The sequence below is a fragment of the Chanos chanos genome, chromosome 11 (assembly GCF_902362185.1).
Source record: "Chanos chanos chromosome 11, fChaCha1.1, whole genome shotgun sequence".
NCBI lineage: Eukaryota > Metazoa > Chordata > Actinopteri > Gonorynchiformes > Chanidae > Chanos > Chanos chanos.
In genome coordinates, this window is record NC_044505.1 from 1,182,501 (window position 1) to 1,206,221 (window position 23,721).

Here is a 23,721-nt window from a genome sequence, read left to right on the forward strand (position 1 = left end):
ACGTTACTCACTTTGTAGAAGATCATCTTTAAAGTGCCGTAGAACCCCATGTTTGTAATCCGGTGTGGTTTCTTCACTGCGAGTCGTTGAGGTCCTGATATCGGTGCCCGGTAAATGGTTTCTGACACGGCGAAAGCGGCGAACATTCAGTTAGATCCCATTCTGCTGTGCACATACTCGAGCATGTCACACAACGGACGGCGCGTGCAGCCGAACCCGGGGAGGAAAGGTCCACCGTCCGCTTACCGAATAACGATCTGCAACAACGATATGAATCCACGGGCGTCCGCTGCCTGTCGCTCCACTGGCTGTCCCTAAAGGACTGTGTGTGAATAAGGAGGTGAGCGGGATGTGCCGACAGAGAGAGAGACAGAGAGAGAGAGAGAGAGAGAGAGAGAGAGAAGGGGAGGGGAGGGGTGACGAAAAGAGAAAGGAAGGACCCTGCCCTCTTCCGAGCGTATTGCCTCCACTGGCTGGCGAGGGATCGGATTACATGCTCCCCAGCGACGGAAAACCGAATGGTGCAGTCCGAGACAGAACCCCGTACGCAGCAAAGGGAAAGGCAGATGTGGTCGGTTTGTGAGTATAAGAGGGCGGGAGAGACGGTACTGCTACAAACGGCAACGGACCCCACGTCTTCCTCCCTCGAGACTGCACCCTGTCCTCGTGCTAATTCTTCATCATCAAACAAGCAACACCACACACCCCAGAACACACGCTGTGCACTATTATAACTCTCTCAAAGAACACGCACTTTCAGGCCGCCAGAGAGACATCAAATCACCGGAGATGCAGCCACACTTAGAACCTTGACTCGAGACTGTATTTAGAGGTCAGATCACGGTTCCGTCTGGCTGCGGAGTGAGTTGACAGAAGGCCTAATCAGGGTGTTTTATGGCAAACCAGCCAAGAGTTGCCGAGCAAATGCAGAGAAACTTTTTATTTTTGATAGTTGTGAGGCTTAACCACAGCGACAAACGAATGCGGCGAAGTGTGGATAAACAGCCTGAAACGGCTGAAAAACAGAACAAAAGAGAGAATTGTCTCGTTCACATTCGGTTACTTTAACACAGCGCTGCGTTATTTATCAACGTAAACCCGCTGTGACAGGTACCTACATATTCTCAATTTAAAAGCGAGCCCTGCAGAGACGAAGGAAACAAATAAGAGGAGCTTTTGTTTACTCTGATCGGTTTGGGTGAAGAGAAACAGAGGCCCTGAAACAACGTATACATATGAACATCTGTGAGTGAGGCCGGCGTCTGACAGCCGAGCGTGTTCAGACTCATCCGCGGGGTTGCCTGAAAGGCAGAGTCGCGCCGAGACGGATACTGTGCCAATATTTGGAGATGAAACACAAATGAGATTAATTCCCTTTTCACGCAATGGTGCTCACATATTTTATACGATTTTTAAACTCAGAGAGCTACTCTCTGTGTACAGTCTCCGTTCTGTTGACGGGCGCGCAGCTACTGAACGCCCTTTGAAACTGATGGTCGTACAAACGGGCCGGAGAGGTTAGCTTGGCTACTACACCTGTATGATTAAACAATCTAGCTGTTTGGGGAATGCTAAATAGCTGAAATTACCCAATCGCCTGAAGTGTTTCAGATGAAAATTGTTCTGTTGATAGTTTAGCACCTCTAGAGTCAAGCGTTAAAGTGAAATTAGACTTAAAGTGTGAGTGAAACAGGCAAATCAAATCTCAACGCTATGAGATGCTGGAAAAATGCGCATGTCGTAATGAAGCTGTGGAAAAAAAAAAACAGTTACGGTTGAACGACTGTGAACTTTGCCGTGCCGTTTGAGACATTCATCAGAGAGAAACACAAACAAACCCAGCCTCAGACAACGAGACCAACCTGAGGGGTAGAATAGAAAACGAATGTCACCCCGTTGTGTGAGGTGCTGAAAGCGCTTTATCGCCGAGTTTGTAAAGGGCGTGTAAAACGGCGCAGTACGGGTCGCGGTGAGATTGTGTTGGTGACGCCGTGCCCTTGGCGGGAACGGTAGGTCCGGACATAGCTCTGTTCTCATTGTGTTGTGGGGGGAGGGAACAGACCGGCGTGACTTACTGCAGGTTCTGCGTTAGGAACCAAATTGCACCTGTCAAAAGTTTCCAGGCAATTCTCTGACAAATGGCAGGCTGCACCTCTTCATCTTCACATAGCTCTAGTTGTACCCGCGATCAACAGCCAGCAAAACAAAATGGGGGGGGGGGGGGGGGGGGGGGGGCTGTAACCTTAGCAACAAGGTCTCCAGAAATGCATGATATGGAGCCGTAATTTTTTGTCTCTATTATAAAAATGCATCTTTGGGGACACTTCTCTCACTGAAGTGTAAAATTTACTCACACTGTTTTAAAGATCTTATCTGTGCAAGGACAAACTACCTCAAACACACACACACACACGCACACACACACAGCCCCCATGAGCTGTAATTTACACAGGATGGAAGCATTTGAAATTTGAAAGGGTTTTCAGTGAGGGAGCTTTGTGTGTGTGTGTGTGCAGGTACAGTGATAAGAGCCCCGATGCAGCAGTCTTGTCAGCAGGCTGCCTGCCTGACCGTCGTCACGACAACCCTTTACAAACTGGGGGTTGCATGCTGTGGTCCGCGGGGACGGGGTGTTTTGTGTGTCTTTGGGCTTCGTCGCCCTTCCAGACGGGGAAAAAAAAGCCCCTGGAAAAAAAAGGCAGAGAAAAAAAGCCCGGCTAAACTTTACACAGCGGATCGGAATGCCAGGCATGTCGACAGGGTCTTTGGCTCAGTCTTTGAGGAGATCCTGACCGTTTCTCACCACAGAATTTAAAACATTCCCTGTCTGGCCAGCCTCTCCGTCATCCAGTGCTCCGAAAAGACCAGCCCTCATCTCCACAGAGAAGGTGTCTCTCCTGGACGAAGCTTTTCTCAACTCATCTTTTTTCTGCTTTTCTCGAAAATAAATTACGTTTTAAACGACAAGCCCCTGTCATGGCAACAAAGACTATCTGTGGGCCAGATGGATGACTCCTGACTCTGGCTCTATTCAGTCTGCTGATGGGATGTTGTTATTTGTGGGAATATAATGGTCATGAAGATGTGGTTTTGGGGCAGAGAGAGGGCATGGTCATCAGTCACATTTCTTATATTAAATTACAGTTTGCCTTCCAAATGAACCACTGTGCAAGAGCAGCTGAGATGAAAATTGGGGGGGGGGGGGGTGTTTTCAAGAACAAACACAGATGAAAACATAAATGCATCATGTGAAAGAGCACAATGCAGTACACAGGGCTGTGATTTGTCAAAGAGAAAACAAACATCGAAGGCCAAAAATTTGTGATTTAAAAAAGAAAGATATGCACCATGAGAGAGAAATGAAGTGTGTTTGGCTTTGGTTAGAGGCTGCTTGAGAGAGAGAGAAACTGTGTGGAGAGGGAGAAGGGGGAGTCTGTGATAAACAGGGAGCACTGGGCAGTGAGTGTGAAACAGGCACAAATTATTCCGAGGTATCTCAGTGAATAGTCCTGAGTCATTGTGTTATTGTCCACACACTACAGACAGCAGGCCTGGCCCTTCCCTCTCAATGGTCTAGCATTGAGTAGAGCCGGGGCCTGGTGTGTGTGGTGTGTGTTTTGAGAAGGCTGGGGTCTGGTGTGTGTGTATTGAGGAGGGCTAGAGAATGGTGCATCCCAGCCCAGCGTATGATGTTCAGGGTTAATGAATTCACTCACAGCCATGTCTGTTCCCCCATCACAATGATACCATCTGCTCACCACCTCCATTACTACAGAACGCTTGGTCTATCACTTACTCCAGCCACACACACACACACACACACACACAGAGGGGCAGAAACACTGACACAGACCACACACACACACACACACACACACACACACACAGAGGGGCAGAAACACTAACACAGACCACACACACACACACACACAGAGGGCAGAAACACTCACACACACACACACACACACACACACACACACACACACACACACAGAGGGCAGAAACACTCACACACACACACACACACACACACACACACACACACACACACACACACACACACACAGAGGGCAGAAACACTCACACACACACACACACACACACACACAGAGCCTGGCTGTGTTGTCGTTCTGGTTGAAAACAATAGGCTGCAGTGATCTGAGACACTGATGATTATGAAGACACAGAACAATACTGAGAAAATAAAGTCTAAGAAAGATCAGGAGGAAACGGAGTCAGATAAGAGTCAGACACAGAACAGAGCCTTCCCATTGGTCAGGATCTGAGAAGCACTCTCGGCTTTATGTGGGTATCACTGCTTCAGTTGTGTTAATGTGGCAAAATGAGCCTCATAACACAGGAACGGCCGAGATCTGCAAATATCGCAGGAACAGTTGTTAAAAATTCATCTGACCACAGACACACACACACACACAGACGATAACAAGCCACACAGTAGCAGATAGGATAATAATACCATAAATTATCGTGGCAAAACTAATATTGTGCCTTGTTTTGTTGTTTATCGTGCAGCCAAATCTAAATGGGAATTTTTATTGGTCTGCAGAGACTCTGGAAGGTCAAGCTTTGCGATAAGAGCAGGAACCATTTTCCGCTTCACGGAAAGAGGCCGTCCACTTCTGTCTCTACCAGAGAGACTCTGAAGGCACCGCGCTGAGGAACCCTCACCTGAACCACAGACGCAAACACCTGTCCCATCTCATTTCACTAAAGATGAAATCATTTCCACAGTCTAGAGGAGAGCATTTGAGCAGGGTGGTGTCTCCCACTGATCGAGGACCTGTCGGTGACACTTTTCTTTTGAGGGGAAAAAGAGACTTTCCGACCTTTCCAAGCGTATCAAATAAAAACGTTGTCCGGAAGCGGACGCGTTAAATTAAGGCCTTGGCCCCTGCGCGTACGCTGAACCGTGGAACGAGGTTCACCGACATGAGAGAGAGGAAAAGACAGGTCTTCTCACTCTCGACCTGCCATCAAACTACAGACGGATCACAGTCACGCCGGCCTTCAGACCAAAGCCTCATTCACAGAGAAATCCTGCCATCAAACTACAGATGGATCACAGTCACGCCGGCCTTCAGACCAAAGCCTCATTCACAGAGAAATCCTGCCATCAAACTACAGATGGATCACAGTCACGCCGGCCTTCAGACCAAAGCCACATTCACAGAGAAATCCTGCCATCAAACTACAGATGGATCACAGTCACGCCGGCCTTCAGACCAGAGCCACATTCACAGAGAAATCCTGCCATCAAACTACAGATGGATCACAGTCACGCCGGCCTTCACACCAAAGCCACATTCACAGAGAAATCCTGCCTCCCTTTGAAAATGTGAAAAATATGATCCAAAACTGCCATCACATATAATCACATGTATCACATATAATCTCATGTATCACATATGATCACACGTATCACATGATTACATAGAACTGTATGGAAAGAATGGACCATCACCACTCAAATGCTCTGGCTCAGATGAGGATTTCACTAAAGAAAAACCAGAGAGGAAAGACTGCAGAAGCGCGGCAGAATAAAGGTGTTACATCTGCTTCTGCTGCAGTCAGGTGGAAATAAATATAAATGATTCATTGAACTGAAAATCACACGTCAGTCCCGTGTTCCCGTGTTCCCGCAGAGCCCGTTAGACATCCGTCCAGTGTCCACGCGTTTAGTCGAGATTGAATGCTCACTTTCAAAGCTTTACATGTCCCCTTTAAAAAGAGAACTTTCTCTCAGGAAACCTCGTTATAGCCGCTTTGGCCAGTTTTTTTTATTATTATTTTAAATCTTCAAAGCACATCTTATTAGACTCTGACCTTTCCAGGGGCCATCGGTGACGCACTCTGGCTGAAACAAACGCCTGTTTGCCGACTCTGGATCGTGCGTCTGTGGCGGTTCCGGCACACAGTCGCCCACTCTCACGCCCGCCAGAGAGCGAACCCGATAAAAATAGACTCCAAATTACAGAGCTGACTCTCAGCTAACAATACAGTAATACACATTCTCACTGACTCAGGGACAGGCGAAGAAGAGAGAGAGAGAGAGACACGGGGCACATGACTGAGAGAGAGAGTAAAAAGAGAGTAAAAGAGAGAGGGAGAGAGACAGGGTAACAGAAAGAGGGAGAGAGACAGGGTAAAAGAGAGAGGGAGAGAGACAGGGTAAAAGGGAGAGGGAGAGAGACAGGGTAAAAGGGAGAGGGAGAGAGACAGGGTAACAGAGAGAGGGAGAGAGACAGGGTAAAAGAGAGAGGGAGAGAGACAGGGTAATAGAGAGAGGGAGAGAGACAGGGTAAAAGGGAGAGGGAGAGAGACAGGGTAAAAGGGAGAGGGAGAGAGACAGGGTAAAAGGGAGAGGGAGAGAGACAGGGTAATAGAGAGAGGGAGAGAGACAGGGTAATAGAGAGAGGGAGAGAGACAGGGTAAAAGGGAGAGGGAGAGAGACGGGGTAATAGAGAGAGGGAGAGAGACAGGGTAAAAGAGTGAGACAGGGTAAAAGGGAGAGGGAGAGAGACGGGGTAATAGAGAGAGGGAGAGAGACAGGGTAAAAGAGAGAGACAGGGTAAAAGGGAGAGGGAGAGAGACGGGGTAAAAGGGAGAGGGAGAGAGACAGGGTAAAAGAGAGGGAGAGAGACAGGGTAAAAGGGAGGGAGACAGACAGGGTAAAAGGGAGAGGGAGAGAGACAGGGTAATAGAGGCGCTGCTCTGTCTGGTGCATCTCAAACAGATTTCTTAAATATAGAGAAAAATACAAACACACATACACACCACTTATCTAGAACACTGAAATTATAAGCCACACGCTCAAGACCATGGTCTGAAATGAACAGGACAAGCTAAATTAAACTCATAGCCGCACCACAATGAAGGAAAACTACCCCAGGATGAAGACAGGAGTAATTAAAGAATCAGGGCTGTGAGTGGACTACCCCAGGATGAAGACAGGAGTAGAGTTTAGAGTTTAAGAGTTTATTTGTCATATGTAGGTTAACACAGGGTCAACGGTACAATGAAATGTGTGAGACAAGAGAAACAGGTCAACTCAGCAATAAGAGCACACTAGTCATAAGAATAAGAGTATAATAAGGGATTTAAATAAATAAAGAGTAGGACACTAGTCATAAGAATAAGAGTACAGTAAAGGATTTAAATAAATAAAGAGTAAGACACTAAGGAGTAATTAAAGAATCAGGGCTGTGAGTGGATAGCCTGCAGTTCAGGCGACACGTATGAGGAGGACGCGTAGAGCCATTTCTCTCCAGCGTGGAGAGATTTACTCCTGTGTGAAAGAGCAGAAATCTAGCCAGCCCATCAGCACAGCCCCTTCCCTGGCCGTGGTGTGGAGATGAATGTGGGGCAGCAGGTTTGAGGAGGCTGGGGATTATGGCGTGATAAACGGCTGGAACAGGTGAGCGTGAGGGATGTTCTCATGTGGAAGGTATGCAGGTGGAACGCCTTACAGCTCGGCAGAGCGAACGAGGGTCTACCAGAGCGTAACGCAGCTGTTAATAAACACTGTAGCTTTTCTACCACCATTACAAAACTCCACACGCACTTCCTCTCTGTACACACAGCTCACAAACAAGCCCTCTGAGGGCAGTGGAACAGACCCAACCAGACTCTTAGACCTGAGAGAGACCCAACCAGACTCTCAGACCTGAGAGAGACCCAACCAGACTCTCAGACCTGAGAGAGACCCAACCAGACTCTCAGACCTGAGAGACACCCAACCAGACTCTCAGACCTGAGAGAGACCCAACCAGACTCTCAGACCTGAGAGAGAGAGCGACCACAGAGGGACATGTTCACGCTTGTCCCACACAGCGTTGGACTTCCCCCCTTTCAACTGGTTCCTGTTTCTCCAGTTCTTCCAGAATGGAAGGCATTAGGCATGGAGCTCTGGCTCCTGCAGTCTCTCTCTCTCTCTCTCTCCGTGGATGAGGAATAGCTTATCAGGAGTGAGTGATAAGCTCCAAACCGTCAGCGGTAAAAAACGGGCTCCTGTTAGTCGCCTCCAGGAGACACAAATATGCGGCATAACGGAGGAGCAGATAAAAGAGGGGAGGAAAGGAGGGGCGGTTCTGTTTCGAGAGGCACGTCTGACACACTCAGCTGATGTAACGCAAAAGCAATGCAAGCCCTGTCTACTCAGTTCACACAGAGAGAGAGAGACAACATGAATGAGAGAGCTAGTTATGTGTGAGATCTGTGCATGTGACAGAGAGAGAGAGAGAGAGAGAGAGGGAGGGAGAGAGGGAGGGAGAGAGAGAGAGAGAGAGAGAGAGAGAGGGAGAGAGAGAGAGACAGGGAGGGAGGGAGAGATTGAGAATTAGGAGGATTCAAACGTGTTTCTTGCTCGTGTTTGTGTAAATGTTTTGTTGGCCTGAAAACACGCGTCCAAACAGCAGACTTGTGCTCTCTGTCTGCGTGGTTCCATCGATGTTTTACAAAACGCTGCTGTGCTGAACTCGTGGCAAACTACTCCACACACTGAGCCAATCCCCGGAGACCTGGCCCTGCGTCGAAAACACTATCTGACTTTACTTTGGGGTGGCAGACTCTCTAAACGAACCACAGAAGGACAGTAAAAATAGCAGTGCAAGTCAGATTTAGTTAAATTATGGAGAAACAGCTGGGCTGTGGGCAGGTTTAACCCCACCAGCCATGCACAAACGCAGCATAACACAAACACACACAGAGGACTCAGCGGGAGTGTGTGTGTGTGTGTGTGTGAGTGAGTGTGTTTTGAAATTCTCTTTTGAAAGCCTCAGGAAAAACAACCCTAGCTGATGAAACGATCACAACACAACTTACACCAGTTTGCCGTTAGACACGACCTTGGACCTGATGGGCGTAATGGGACCAGAATCAGCATGCAGAGGTGCACTGGTTAACATACCCCCCCCCCCCCCCCCGTGACCACTCACGGTTCACGCTGAAAGTCCCAGGCCTGAACACCAGAGGTGTGTCTCCTCCAGGACAGAGATAATGAAGTGAAGAGACTCAGACTCTCTGCATGCATGTGAGTGAGAGTGACTGCTCAAACCACAGGGGTCAATACAGGGGGGTAGAGAGTTAACAGGCAGGTACATCAGCGCTCCTGACAGGTCCACACAGAAAGTTTTCTTTCCAAATATATGAGAGCAATACCACAGGGAGAGAGGGACAAGGACAAAGAGAGAAGAAGAAGAAGAAGAGAGAGAGAAAGATGTGAAGAATAAAAGAGAATAATTGTAGGGGAGTTTAAAAATGAGTGTGAAGGAGAAGAGAGAGCACAGTGGTGACACATGATCCATACAAACACAACCAACACACGAACACTCACGCACACACACGCACACACACACACACACACGCACACGCACGCACACACACACGCACGCACGCACACACACACACGCACACACACACACGCACACACACACGCACACACGCACACACGCACACACGCACACAGAATGACATGAGAGATTACGCCTATAACCAGAGGGTGTGAAAAACATAGAGGGAGACAGAATGTCTGTGAGACAAAAAAAGACAGAACAGAGCAAAGAGAGAGAGAGACAGAGAGAGAGAGAGAGAGAGAGAGACAAACAGACAGACAGACAGCCTTGGTATTCTCCTCTGACAATCTCCTCTGAGCCCGTGGTTGAAGTTGAGAGAAGGGAGAGGAGACAGTTCCTCTGTTGGGCTCGGTGTGACGACCACACTCGACCAGAACGCAACCAGGGGAATACGCCCCGCTGTCTGCCCCAGCGCAGTGCACTGAGAGAGGGACTGGAGTTCTGTTGAGAAGTCTACTGGAGCTTTGACTGAGTCAGCTGGGACAGTAAGACCATCGGTCCCAAGCATCCAGACGGCGTGACCTCCAGACAACACTGTCCACGCTTTCCTCCCCACCTGCACCAGGCTCTGTTCAGTTCACTAAAATATCAACTCCCCACCTGCACCAGGCTCTGTTCAGTTCACTAAAATATCACCTCCACACCTGCGCCAGGCTCTGTTCAATTCACTAAAATATCACCTTCACACCTGCACCAGGCTCTGTTCAATTCACTAAAATATCACCTTCACACCTGCACCAGGCTCTGTTCAATTCACTAAAATATCACCTTCACACCTGCAAACTGCGCTGGGCCTAACCACCACCACCATTAAAAAACACACCAGAGGTACTGGAGTTTACCTGAAAATCAAGAAAACTAAACAAAAAAAAAAACCCCAAAAAACTCCATTCCTTCCTTTTGGTACTCATGCGGAATAAGACAGAAAACAGACCTAACAAAGTCAAAGGTCATTTTTCTGTAACAGGTTAGGTTTATTTTTTTCTTTCATTTACTCATTGATCTATTTATTTCAGCACACTAGGTTTCACAACTAGAGGGCTGTATACCAGTACACAGTGACTGGAAAAAGCTACAGTATATACATAATGCATTTCTCCAGCCTCCGGCTCTTTCTAACCCCAGGGTTCTGTCTTTTTCTTTTTTTTGGACTACAGTAGAGTCTGGGATCCTATGTGGAGTCATAAAGCTCTCTGGGGCTCTGTCGACACAGTGCAGCCCTGACCCCCCCCCCACAACCCCTCCCTCCCTTCTGTACGTGTGGTCTCCAACGGGGCACTCTTGATAATCGCGGGGGAGAAAAAATAAACAAACTTTGAGGCACAGAATCTTCCGGATTCAGAGGAAGAGCAGCAGACCCATGGCCTCCCTGGAAGGTGACCTCAAAGGGCTTCTCAGAAGTTGGACTGGAGAGTTATACTGGAGAGTTAATCTGAGGATATAGTCACTGGATTAAGACACCACTCGACTGACACATCCAGCCTGGCCATTTTCAGATTACAGTGTCATCAGACACGATTCATCACTGGGACATTCGGGGCCGGCGCCTCTGCGTTTAGATAATCAAACTGTATGTGAGAAACTTAAAGACCAGCAGAGGGAATTCTGTCAGCGCTGAAAACGGGTCCGATGGGAACGACATTAAGAACATAGTGTCAGCGATTCCTTCCGGAAGACGCCGAGTCGGTCGGGAGGCCTTACCTCGGAGTCACCTCGGAGGACAGGCCCTGCAGCAACACAAAAATCCGTTTCTATTATTCAGGGGCCAATATGCTCGCCATCCATAATGCATGGCCTGCCACCACCGTCAAACCTGCTCGTGTAGCTCACACTGGGGGGGGGGGGGGGGGGGGGGGGGGGGGGGGGGGGGTGTCACTGTGCGCCTTAAATGACTGTCCGCCGGGACACTCTGTTATGTATCCGTGTTATCACGCATGGCTTCATCACAACCACCTCTGCTTTCCTGTTCCTGCGCCTTTGCTGTGAGTGCGAGGGCTCCGCGGTGCACTCCGGTAAAGGGAACGGTTCTGGTGATTAAAAAGCAGTGTGCGCTTTCTCTCTCTCTCTATTTCCAGCTTGCAAAATGAAGAAGAAAGAAAGGGAACATAAAAGGTTTTCTCTTGACAAAAAAAAAAGAAAAAAAAGAAAAAAGCAGAAAAGAAAAAAAGAAAAAAAAAAGAAAAAGTCCCAGTTCTCCAGCCTTTTCAGCTCTGCTCCTTCACCACTTCATCCGTTCACTTCACCATCCCTCCCTCCAAACCCCATCTCTTTTCTGAACAACACTTTTCAAATCCGGGGAAGGGGGGACCCAGTGCTACAAGTTTTGTGCCATTAAACTGAAAATAGCAGTGTGATTGTCTGCGTTCTCATATCCAGCAGGCAAGAGAGAACAAAAAAACAAGGACCAAAAATAATATTAAAAAAAAAAAACCACACACACACATCTCAGACGAGAGCTTTCAGACCCAGCGAGGACTTGCAGATAATGAACTACTTTCATGATCCTGACACATTTTGTTTCTGCTCTTAGAAACCGTGACGGGACTGTAAAAACACCCCTCTTCCTGCTAGGCCCCGCCCACCTGTCAGTCCCCACGCCTCCCGTAACGGCCCCCTTAAACAGCCATCGTTTTCACTCTTTGTTTCTAAGGTCAGTGCTGATCTACTGAATATCAATCACAGAAACCTCAGGGTCATCAGCTGTTTTCCACTGCTTCATTATTCACTGAAAATGTCAAGGTTTGACGCCGTGATTTCAATCATCTGCAATTTAAAACTCTGCTTACTGTGAACTTAATATACAGACATCTCTCACTGTCCTGCAGAGACAAAAGAAGACTTTAGTTTCGCACTAGGAAGAAAACATTCTATTAAATATGCTGAAATATTGGAACTTTTCTTCTCTTCAGGTGTCTTGCCTGTAGTGGCTGTGTTCAGCGCTTTCACCCTGACTGAACACACTGACTTGGTGCCAAACAAAAACACTGAACGCATTAAGCCCTTCCGGGGGGGGGTTGGGGAGACGTGACCCAGGCTAGAGGGAAAAGGCTCTGTACAAAAAAAAAAAAAAACACCATTAAATGGACTTACATTGTTACACTGACGCCAAAGTGCATTAAGGGTGATCTACTGCTGCACCCTGGAGTGTGTTACTATCCCCGTGCCTTTAGACGTGAAGTTTGTCGCCATATTACGTTTACACTGAACACAGTTGTCATCCCGTTAGACGAGAGGACTGAACGCATTGTTCAGTCACCTGAGGTTTGGTGTGCAGGACTCACACGCTCTATAAACGCAGTGTTTGAGTTGTTCTAGGGATACGTTACGCGCTGGTGCTTTAGTGTGGCAGGGAGGCCGGGCCTTGCAGAGAGCTGCGCTCAGCGTGCAGCATCTGTGCCCAACGTCAACAAAGACCTACGGCGAGATTCGCCGCTCAAGTCCGGGACAATCGGGCGAAGGTTGTCCTTGAGGACGCTGAGCCGCAGGTACGGTGCACCTGGACGCCACGTGGAGACGGGCCTCGCGCGGCTTGCCGTGAAGCGTGTCGCGAGCTTGCACGTGGGGGAGCTTCCAGAAGGACAGAATTCGAGCTGCTGAGGAAGGCGTTTCCGTGGCGCCCTCAGAGACACTCCGGCACTTAGAGCCAAGGAAAAGCAAAGCAGGGAGAAAAAAAGGGCATCACATGGCAGGATTATCAGCAGTGTGTTCTCTGAATCTCCCCTCCACACACTCACACTTTAAACTGAGATTGATGTGAAATATGGATGCCCACGTTTAGCCTAATGGGAGCACACAGAGCGTATGGTCACGTCCAAATTTCACCTCAACACTTTGGCACAGGGTTAACACACATATCCATCAGCGTTAAACCAGCACATAAAAATGTGAGGTTTTTTTTTTTTTTTTTTATGCTTGTGTAAATTCACTTGTGTCTCAGCAGAAAACAAGCGTAAATATTGCCTTTGTACTCTGGGTTATTGCAGCTGTAAAAACAAACAGGCGTCACTGTCCCTGTCTGATTTTCAGTCTGTTCTTTTCTGAGGTAAACGGCAAGGCCGCGATCGCTCACACGTTCAGGGCTGAGAAGCATTGCTTTCTCTGGCTCGTCCTCGGATTGTAACGGGAGACAAGGGTCTGTGTTGACCGTGTGAGACCAGCAGGACGCTCTCCTCAGAGTGAAGGATCGAGAGCTGAGTCACGAGAGTGAGGTTGGAATAGTTTCCCAAAAATAGACATCCCTAGGCAGACAGCGCGTCTTGCTCTAATCCCGCAATGCCGGTCTGTTTTTCCAAAGGAGGATTCCGTGGTTTTCCGGCCCAAAGCCTCGCTCCCCTTCTCAGGGACATCTGAATCCAAAGCCATGCCTTAGAAGTCAGGCAGGTAGGAGACGCTACGAGAAAAATCGAAAACTTCAAACAGTATGAAGGCAATATCTATTTTTCACTGCCTTCTGCACCTTGTCTCTCTTTTCTATTCCCTCTGCCTGTTTTTCACAGCTGCCTGAGTGTGAATGGACGTGAGGATTGTTGACACAATGGATTCCACACAGAATTTTCGCCAGTGGAAAAATCAATCATAGTGTGAAAGACTGAGCGTATGTGAGTCAAATTCTCAAAGAGTTTCATTAAACCATTTGGAGATCAAAAGAGGACTCCAGGCACCGCACCAAGACTACGCACCAGAAATACTAACACCCGCCCAGGAAGAAAGCTGAATCAATCTTGAATCTCCATCAGAAGCCTTCGGACAGGGCCGCCATGTGACGTCACAGAGAGTAACCCAGACCGCAGCTTGTGATTGGTCAAACGTGCTTAAGCGCCTTTATCCGGTTGGCCCAGTGTTTGGCTGTGAGTGTATGGGGTTGTGAGTGAAGGCTAAACCTCATCTCTGGGACCACAGCGCTGCAGCCAGCTGTATGAAAATGAGTGAAAAGTCTGAGCTGTCACTGGGACCGCCCTGGCAGCGTTTGGAACAAGGACCCCCTCTCAGCGGCTCGCTCCAGCCATGAACTTGGCAGATTAGCCATTCAGGAAACAAATACGGCCCCCACACAGACGGCCCCCCTAAAAGAACAAAAAAAAAACCCCAAAAAAAAACCCCACCGAACACCACGGAGCAGAGACAAGAGAGGGGCTGGAGAGCACCAGGACTCCGTTTCTAAAGACGCTTTTGTTTGTGCGAGCAAAAACCCTCTGTCAGAAGCCTTCTTGTCTGTTTTTACCCCCCACACAAGCAGCGAGGGGGGGCGGGTCGTAAACGGCCGGACGCTATGCTCCCGCCGGGCACATCTTCGTGTTGTGCTGGACAGGAAATCGTGTCTCTGAGTCTGTCAGCCTATTGTCAGCCTGTCACATTATGCATGCAAACTGTCAGGGCCAAAGAAGTCACTTCAACCCTTTAACCATAAAGACCGGAGCTCCACACAACCCACCGGAGTACAAACCTCCCGACAACTCCTGCGGTGAGCAGGTGTGAGTGATACTTTGAGTAACTCATACAGTAAACCCCCGGACGTATCAGCTGTAATATCCAATGAACATCGGTTATTATTTGTTTGGTCTGAGGGTTGCGTTCGTCTGCGGAAGGTTTAGCGAACAGGCTCGCTGTGGGACTTCAAATCGACGTCCTCACTCCACTCTGTGCCAGCACTGCAGGGGCGGCGCCGCAGTCACCCGGACGCCAGCCTTTCTATCTGTACGTGGTTGCCAGGCAACACAGGGAGGTCTGGCCGGCCTTCGGGCCGCGGCGATCAGCCTCTGGCCACGGCTGGGGGAGAGACGAGGACCGCGCTCAGCCTCAGAGCGGGCATCAGGTGAAAAACGCCCCCGGGGATGCCAACCAAGCCCTCGGTTTCATCATCTTGTTTGGATTTTGGGAACGCTGCTGATATTTTTCAGGCGGCGCATTGGCAAAGCAATATAGTGGGTAAAGGAAGAGAGCTGGCAGCTCAAGACAAGAATAAGAAGAATATAATCACAGATGGCTGAATTCAGGAGGAGGACTGGCAGCATTCGTGCTGGTACAGTTTAAAGCATTACCACTTCAGGATCCAGGATTCAAACCAAACATACATTCATCTCCAATGGAATTTAACGTAACACACACACACAGATCCATGCCCCCTCCCCCCCATAACACACTCTCTCTCTCTCACTCTCTCTCTCAAACACACACACACACACACACACACACACACACACAGACACACACACACAGACAGACACACAGACTCCCCCCTACAGACTTTGTCCTGCTGAGCTGGAAATGCCTCTGATAATCTTTTGAGGCAACATCCTCTAAACCTTTGTGTGTGTATGTGTGCGTGTGTGTGCGTGTTTAAACACTCTCTTTTCTACAGGCTGGCCATCTGTCTCTGATTCAGTGTGTGCTGATGTGGGTTAATTACTATTCAGGAGCTGCAGGGACGGTAAAGCTGCATCACTCCTGTCCATCCAGCCACTCTCTGATGCAGCTAGATAACATGCATTTTAATTTCCTGCTCTTTCTAAAGACGCCTGGCCAAACGAAAGCTGTCGGCACTGACACAACGCAATTCAGCGGAGCGTTGAACAACACAGGCAGATGTGTGAGGTACATGCAGATTGTTGAGCACATTCACAAAAACAAGACGTTACAAACAAAGCACAAGCACTTTGAAACAAAGTATCACCCACGTACAGAAACGGAAACTTGGACTTTTGATCAAAACAAAGCAGAACTGAACCAGGCAGCCGACTGGGCTGAGCCGCAGCAAGAACTAAAGCAGACGAGGATCCGGTCGGGAAAGAACGTTCAGAGATGTGAAACGCAATCAAAGCTCGGAAAAAAAAAAACAAAAAAAAAGGAATCGTCCCACATGCCCGAGAGACAGGGCCATTAAGACGGGGCCTCCCAGAGTAATGTGTTCCAAGAACAAGCATTCCATTTACGGAATACACAGCAATCTCAGTGTATTGTTGGTGGTCAAAATCAGAGAGTGTGTGTGTGTGTGTGTCTGGCCCCTGACACCTGAGTACCACACAGGGACACGGCAACAAACACTCGTGTCCACGGCGACGAGGAAACGCTCTCACATTCATTAGGATCCTGTTTGAGAGGAAGCTCTACGGAGAAGGACTTGATCATTTGGGTCATCAGCTATTCCGGATCCTTCCTCCAGAAAAGTGCTGAGACAATCAGAAGTCGAAAGCCAGCCATGCGAATATACTCACTTTAAGTAAAAAGCTTTGTGGTAGGCATGGCTCGAAGCTGGCACCGCCTGAACTAGAAAATCTAATGAGTTTCATAGAAGAAGGGGAGAAAGTCTCTCTCTGTCTCTCTAAGGGGACCATCAGACGTTGTCAGAAGTCGGAACAATTGTGAGGCATCTTCATAGACGAAAAGGTCTCTGGGGGCTGTGTGGAAACCCCAGTTTTAATTAAAACATAGCCTAATCTTCTACAGCCTCACTTAAAGCTTTCATGCACCAAACTTCTCTAAGAAGCCCCGTGTTTATTAATTAGTCTAAGTTGAAGCGACTGGAGGAAGCCTGCTTTGGTCAGACTCCCGGGTGACCCAACTGATGAGCAGTGTATGGCAGGAGCAGCAGTCAGTCCTCAGTGACGTGTTTAAACACAGAACAACAGGCAGAGCAATTAGAGGAGGGGAGAATCTGACCCAGGAGGTCTGAAGACAGAAACCAACTCGACCCGTCTAAAAAACGTTTAGTAGGCATCAGACAAACAGTGAGATGCCAGAAGATGCTTTAAGAATATCAAAGAGCAACCTCTCATCAGGATGTGGGAGTTTAAAAACCTCTCTTTCAGACAAACCGTGTGTTCTCATTCCCTTCACAAATGCATAAGTAAACATTCAGACGCTTGCCTCTGGACCCTAATGAGACACTGTCGTAATGATAGCACAAACGACACGTAATAAACCTGTTTCCATAAACGCTTTAAGATTCTCTGAACCGCCACCGAGAGTTTGACAGGAGAAGACAGAGGGCCAGTCTCTGCGGAGTGCTTCCGCACAGCGTCATAGACTTTCAGAGAGCAAACCCATACTTTAAAGAAGACATCTGAGGCTAAGAGGACGATAAAAAGCAAACCTATAATTCCTGATTTTGACAGCTTTCACCTGCGAGTCACCACAGGGGCCTCCCACAGAGGACTCTAAACTCACTCTGAACGATACAGATCTTGGTCTGGTTGTTACCCTCGCTGTCTGTGTGTGTGTGTGTGTGTCTGTGTGTGTGTGTGAGTGTATGTGTGTCTGTGTGTGTGTCTGTGTGTGCGCGCGCGTGTGTGTGTGTGTATGTATGTGTGTCTGTGTGTGTGTGTGTGTGTGTGTGTGTGTGTGTGTGTGTGTGTGTCTGTGTGTGTGTGCGCGTGTGTGTTTGTCTGTCTGTTTGTTTATTTGTTTGTTTGTTCAGTGTTTGTTTAGCATTGCCTGCATCGAGTCTGTGTTTCCTGACTCTTCTGCCAAAGCTAATATCTGAGCCTGGATGTAAAACAATGCTCTGCTCCAGTTCCACAGAGGGGAACACACTGGAGATGAATGGACTGTCTTTCACATCACAGCTCCAAGACAGCACCAGAGGAAGAGGGTAATCAGCAAAAAAGACATTTGATTTGACTGCACTGTGTAAGACTGGAAAGACTTTCTCGCCCTGGTAACATTACAGCCGTGTAAGGAGCTCAAGACCGAGGAAAACGGGAAATCACAGTCAAACAGGGCTTCAGTCTCACTCGAGATGCCAGCTCTGAGTTTTACAGTGGTGACAGAGGAGACAGGTTTGGTCTGTAAGACTCAAAATAAACTACCAGCTGCAGAGACGTCAGCAGCGAAAAGCTTTGGAGAGGAAAAAAAAAAAAATGACACTCCCCACAAATGAGCTTACCTCGTCAGAAAATTTCTGAGGTAAGAAAATCGTTACTGAACTGAGAAATTTCACCATATGCATCCTTTTTAATTGTACCTGAGGTTAGAACAGATTAGTCTACAACAGGGACAAGAGAAAACACTTGGTCTCATCGATAGCACTGATTTGTTTGCGTGTGAGATTTGTGCTGGTTGGCGAGGCAGCAGGGCTGGCTTTGACAGGCTGTCAGTGGGAATCGCAGGGTTTCTATATGGCCAACCACACAGTCTTCAGCTGACTCAGCACATGGGCACACATGGGCCCAGCCAGCAGGAGACTGAGTGTAAGAGTGCAAAGCATCCTCCATATGATGTGTATGTGTGTGTGTGTGTGTGTTTTGGGGGGGGGGGGGGGGGGGACTCTGCACTCTGCAGGACTCACAGAGAGCATGTGTGTTATAGCGGTAAACAGCAGACTGAAAATAGGTTACTTTTAGTTGGGCGCCAGACGCCCGCTAGGAGCGTCACAGAGAGAGAAGAAGAAGGAAAAAAGTAAAAAAAAATTAAAGAAGAATAGTACAGCCTTTTTACCCCTAACAGGCCGCATAGGCGTCTAGTAGGGCCTAGATTCACCTGCGGCCTGGCACAGCTAGCTCTATCTCAGGGCAGTCATACAAAAAGGATTCCCGTCAACATTTCAAAGTAGGATGAAAACAGAGTAGGGACCATGAATATATTTACAGTTGTTGAATATCCAGAGAAACAAAGTGTAGTGGATAATAACCAACATAAAAAAAAACAAACTCAAAGGCAACACTCAACACATAACGCCGCACGTCCAGCACAGAAGGCAATACATCATTTACAATTTGTCACAAATATTTACATATATACAGGCGACCGACTGAGGGTCGTTTCTTATTAGGGATAACTAAGACACAAACTGGGACCCACGATCGGACAGAATATACAGGGGAACCCCCCAACGTGTGAAGATGTCCTTACGAATAATCTGAGAAATTACAGTGGAGGTGGCCTTTCGAAGTGGGAAAAGCTCCACCCAGGAAGAGTAGTAGTCTACCACAACTAAAAGATATTCATTCCTGGATGTGCTCTTAGGTAAAGGTCCCATTAAATCAATGCCAAGCATAACATTAGGTTGTGGAACCATGGTCTGTTGAATTTTTCCAGCCGGACGTCCAACATCCGGTTTGTACTGTTGGCAGATGGGGCATTGCTGTATAAACTTCTTAACCAGTTTCCACATCCCAGGCCAGTATACGGTTTCCCTCAGACGTCGATAGGTCTTAAAAACTCCAAGATGTCCACTGACAGGGGAATCATGGTAGGCTTGGATGACTTCCTTGGTAAGACTAGACGGTACATATAATCTGTAATGAACACTTTGAGGGTCGGTGCCAACAGTTCTAAGATAAATTTTGTCCTCAAGGATGCAGAATTTGTCACCAAACTTGCTGGTCTCTCCATCCTCAGACAGGCTCTGGTGAATTTCCATAATACCCGGATCACTTTGTTGAGCCCTCCATACTTGAGCATCATCCAGGGGAAACATCAGATCAGGTGAATCAGATTTATCCATTTTTGTGGGAATTTTGGCAGGAGAAGAAGCCTGAAAGGTGTTACAAATGGGAGAACACTCAATGGTTTCAGAAGTACGGGATAAGGCATCGGGAACCGTGTTGAGTTTTCCCTTTCGATATTCCAGAAGGAAGTTGAATTTCTGTAGTCGCAAAGCCCAGCGGATCAATCGACTATTCGTTTTATTGGAGGAGAGAACCCATTTCAGAGCTGCATGATCGGTGACAACAGTGAACAACTTGGTATCCAGGTAGTACTGCCACTTCTCCAAAGCCCACACAACAGCTAAGCACTCACGCTCTGTAGTGGTGTAGTTTCTTTCAGCACTGTTAAGCGTTCGAGAAGCATAAGACAACACTTCCTCAGTGCCCACTCCGGTCTGCTGGGTGAGGACTGCCCCTAGGCCGGTATCACTGGCATCAGTATAGACTACAAAGTGAAAGTGAAAGTTTGGATGACCCAGAACTGGTGGAGTAGTTAGGAAATTTTTCAGGGCATCGAATGCATGTTGGCATACCTCATTCCACATAAACCTTGCTCCCTTTCTTTTTAGGGCATTGAGAGGTTCTGCCACCTTGGAGAAGCCTGGTACAAAGCGGTGGTACCACCCTGCCATGCCTAAAAAGCGTTGAACCTCTTTAAGAGAGGTTGGTGTGGGGAAATTCATTACGGCCGCAATCTTATCTGGATCCGGTTGTATACCCTGGGGGGTGACAATGTGTCCCAAAAACTTAATGGTGGTCTGACAGAAGTTACACTTTTTAAGATTCAGGGTGAGTCCAGCCAATTTCAGCTTGTCAAACACCTGCTGTAAGTCACTGAGATGTTGTTGTGCAGAACTCGAATAAACAATAATATCATCAAGATAAACAAGACATATCTGCCCCCTCAGTTCCCCTAAAACCATCTCCATAAGCCGTTGGAATGTGGCAGGTGCATTTTTCAAACCGAACGGCATGACATTGAAGTGATAAAACCCTGCGGGAGTGACAAATGCAGTCATGGGTTTACTAAGAGGATCCATGGCCACCTGCCAGTAGCCACTGTTAAGATCCAGGTTGGTAAAGATGGTGGCTCCTGCTAACGAATCAAGGATCTCCTGGATGGTAGGCAAGGGGTATGCATCATTTTCTGTGATAGCATTTAAACGCCTGTAATCCACACAGAATCGATGTCCTCCATCTTTCTTGGGTATAAGCACAACAGGAGAAGACCAACCAGAATTAGAGGGTTCGACAATACCTTGATTCAGCATGTCATTGAGCTGTTCCAGAACAATGGCCTGTTTGGACGGGGAAAGACGGTAAGGACGTTGTTTAATTGGAACACTATGTTGAGTATATATAACATGCTTTAAAACAGAAGTTCTCCCGGGAGTAAGTGTGCAAACATCACCGTTGGTCTCCAGCATTGCTTGAAAGCAGCCCTTCAATTCCCCTTCAAGCATGGCACTCTCAATTGCTCTTTGTATGTAAAAAGACGCATTGGGTTCCACGGTGTCTAAGGTAAAAGGAGGAACAGCTGTCAGTAAAGCAGAAGTAGGTGACTTAAAACCAGATGTCTTCTTTTTTTTTTCTGGTTTTTTAGAGTCCAGTTGAGACTGTTTTTGAAGAGTCCAGCCAGATATATCTGCCGTACCAGGCTGGAAGGGATAAGGGAAAGTAGAAGCTGAAGGCAGGTAGTAAGTCTGATCTCTGACACAGAGTCTAAGGCCACTAAAATGCATGAAATCCAAACCTAGGACCACAGCAAAGGCAAGGCATGCAGCGGGAAGAATTGCCACAGGAAGGGAGACAGCCAGGCCATGGAGCTGGATGTTTAGATCTACCCAACCCAATGGATTGGTGGCTTCTCCATTGGCCAAGTACAACGGCCCTTCAACCCAGGGTCTCAATTTCTCCTGTGAGCACACCATTTTTCTCCAGAGGGACTCTTGCATGAGGGTATAAGTAGCTCCCGTATCTACAATAGCTTTTCCTATCCATTGGCGGATAGACACAGGAACCAGAAGCTGACGAGGTATGGGTATAAGACATGCAGAGGGAGACGATGCCTCTTTTGCTTGGGTCATAAGAGGGGTTTCTGAGGCCTCTGGCCTTATGGCAGCATTCACTCCTCCCTTTTTATCTGAAGCGTTATGCTCGTGTCCTGGTGTTCCTCTCTTCCCTTTTTCAGGTCCCTGTGAGGATGAATAGGAAGGACAGGATCCAGGAGAATGCTGGCCTTTGCACCTCCAGCACAGTACAGATGGCTTTTCTATAACCTGTGTGGATTTCATGGTAGAAAAAGGATGACAGGAAGGAATACCAGAAGCAGGGCTAATTTGAGTCAGCTGTTGATGATGTACCCAGTCTTTCTCCAGCTGAGTTCCCAGTCTGACCAGTTCCTCCACATCTTTAACTCTACCCCGGAGCTGACTGGCCAGACGAGGAGTGATGTTTTTTAAGATGAGTTTGACAATTTCGGGTTCGGTGATCCCAGGTTTCCACCTCTTACACAGGGCACGGTAGCTGAAAGCAAAGTCCCGAACAGACTCTGTCTCTCCTTGGACTCTGGTCCGGACTCTCTCAGCTAGCTCATCGTCATAGTCCTCCGAGAGGAAAGCAGAAAGGAAACGAGTTTCGAACTCCGCCCAGGTGGTAATGTTTTCACGAGCAACATCCCACCAATCTCGGGCAGTGCCGAAGAGTACATTCCGTAACGTGGCAATGATTTCATCATCATGCAGATGATTCAAAGCAAGATAATCATGACACAGATCATCACAGACCAACACGTATCATCACAGACCAACACAAACCATCACAAACTGACACAAATCCAAACCGACAGGAATCCAACTGTTGGTTTTATGTTGAATCGGGGATGACACAACGTGACTTTCTTTTTACTGATTTTTTATTTTAAATGTGACCTTTGTGAGTGAGAACTCCAGACATGTTCTTTCCATCCCCTGTGGGGAGTGGATGTTGAGTGAACTGTTACGGTGCAGGAAGGTGGTTAAATACTGATAATCAAAAAGTCAACTTACAATTCAAATCAACATCTCTTCAGCAAAATACCAAGGATTGAATAGCAGTGGGAAATTGGAGTGCTGTCATTTTGGCAGACAACACCTGAACATTCGTCTGGGCTGACGTGTGGGACTCCACACTGCTGAATGATATGAACACAGGATGCCAGCGCTCCCGTCTCACAATGTCCAAACACATTATCCCGACATCCACTAGACCGGCTTTCTCTGTTCAGCCGTCTGCGTGGCGCGGACATACTCCTCCCACGTAGATGTACTCATTAAGGAAGAAATTCCCATGACAACCAGACACTGATCTGAGACCAGCGTCAGGGACGGTGCGTCACATCAGCGTTTCACTGGCCCCTTTTTCCTGTGGTGGTAATGATCAGTATGGGCGGGGGGGGGGGGGGGGGGGGGTTGCCTCTTCCTGTGCTCAGATCACTGTTTCCAACTCAGAGGGAAAAACATCAAGTTTAATGAGAAAGAAGCAGCCAGGATAAAAGTGCAAAGAGGACAGATAAGGAGGTGACTTCACAGAAAACACGAGTGACCACACGCCGTCTGACGGAAATGGTTTGGCCTTAAACGCTCGCATAGCTGGTGTGGAAACAGAAGAGTAGAGAAATGCTAAAACTTTGTACTGGGAAGAGTCCAGTATATCGGTTTACAAAGAACTCAGTGTTCTGACACAGGATCACAGGGATGGTGCTGGAGAAACCGCGATGGTTCAACCCAAACCAAAACAAAAACAAAACAATACCCAATAAATAAACAAACAGGCTCATGTGAGGGGACCTGGTAATACACTGGATGCGTGTTTATAGTAGAAGCAGTAGCCTGTTAAAAATATGAACTTGTGTAAGAAAGAACAGATGGGACTGACGTGGTGGGTGG

At 47.8% G+C, this 23,721-nt stretch overlaps 1 protein-coding gene across 2 annotated transcripts in view; it reads right to left on the minus strand.

Annotated features, from left to right (window-relative positions):
• The window catches only part of fbxw7 (F-box and WD repeat domain containing 7), a 102,242-nt gene that overhangs the window by 29,959 nt on the left and 48,562 nt on the right, over positions 1-23,721 (minus strand). The window contains exon 1 of one of the 2 annotated variants that reach the window (XM_030787987.1): positions 12-50. The exons of the other annotated variant lie outside the window; for it this stretch is intronic. Within the exon in view, the coding sequence (XP_030643847.1) occupies positions 12-50 (39 nt within the window). Of the gene's footprint in view, positions 1-11; positions 51-23,721 lie in introns of those variants that run through there. 2 annotated transcript variants of the gene reach the window in all.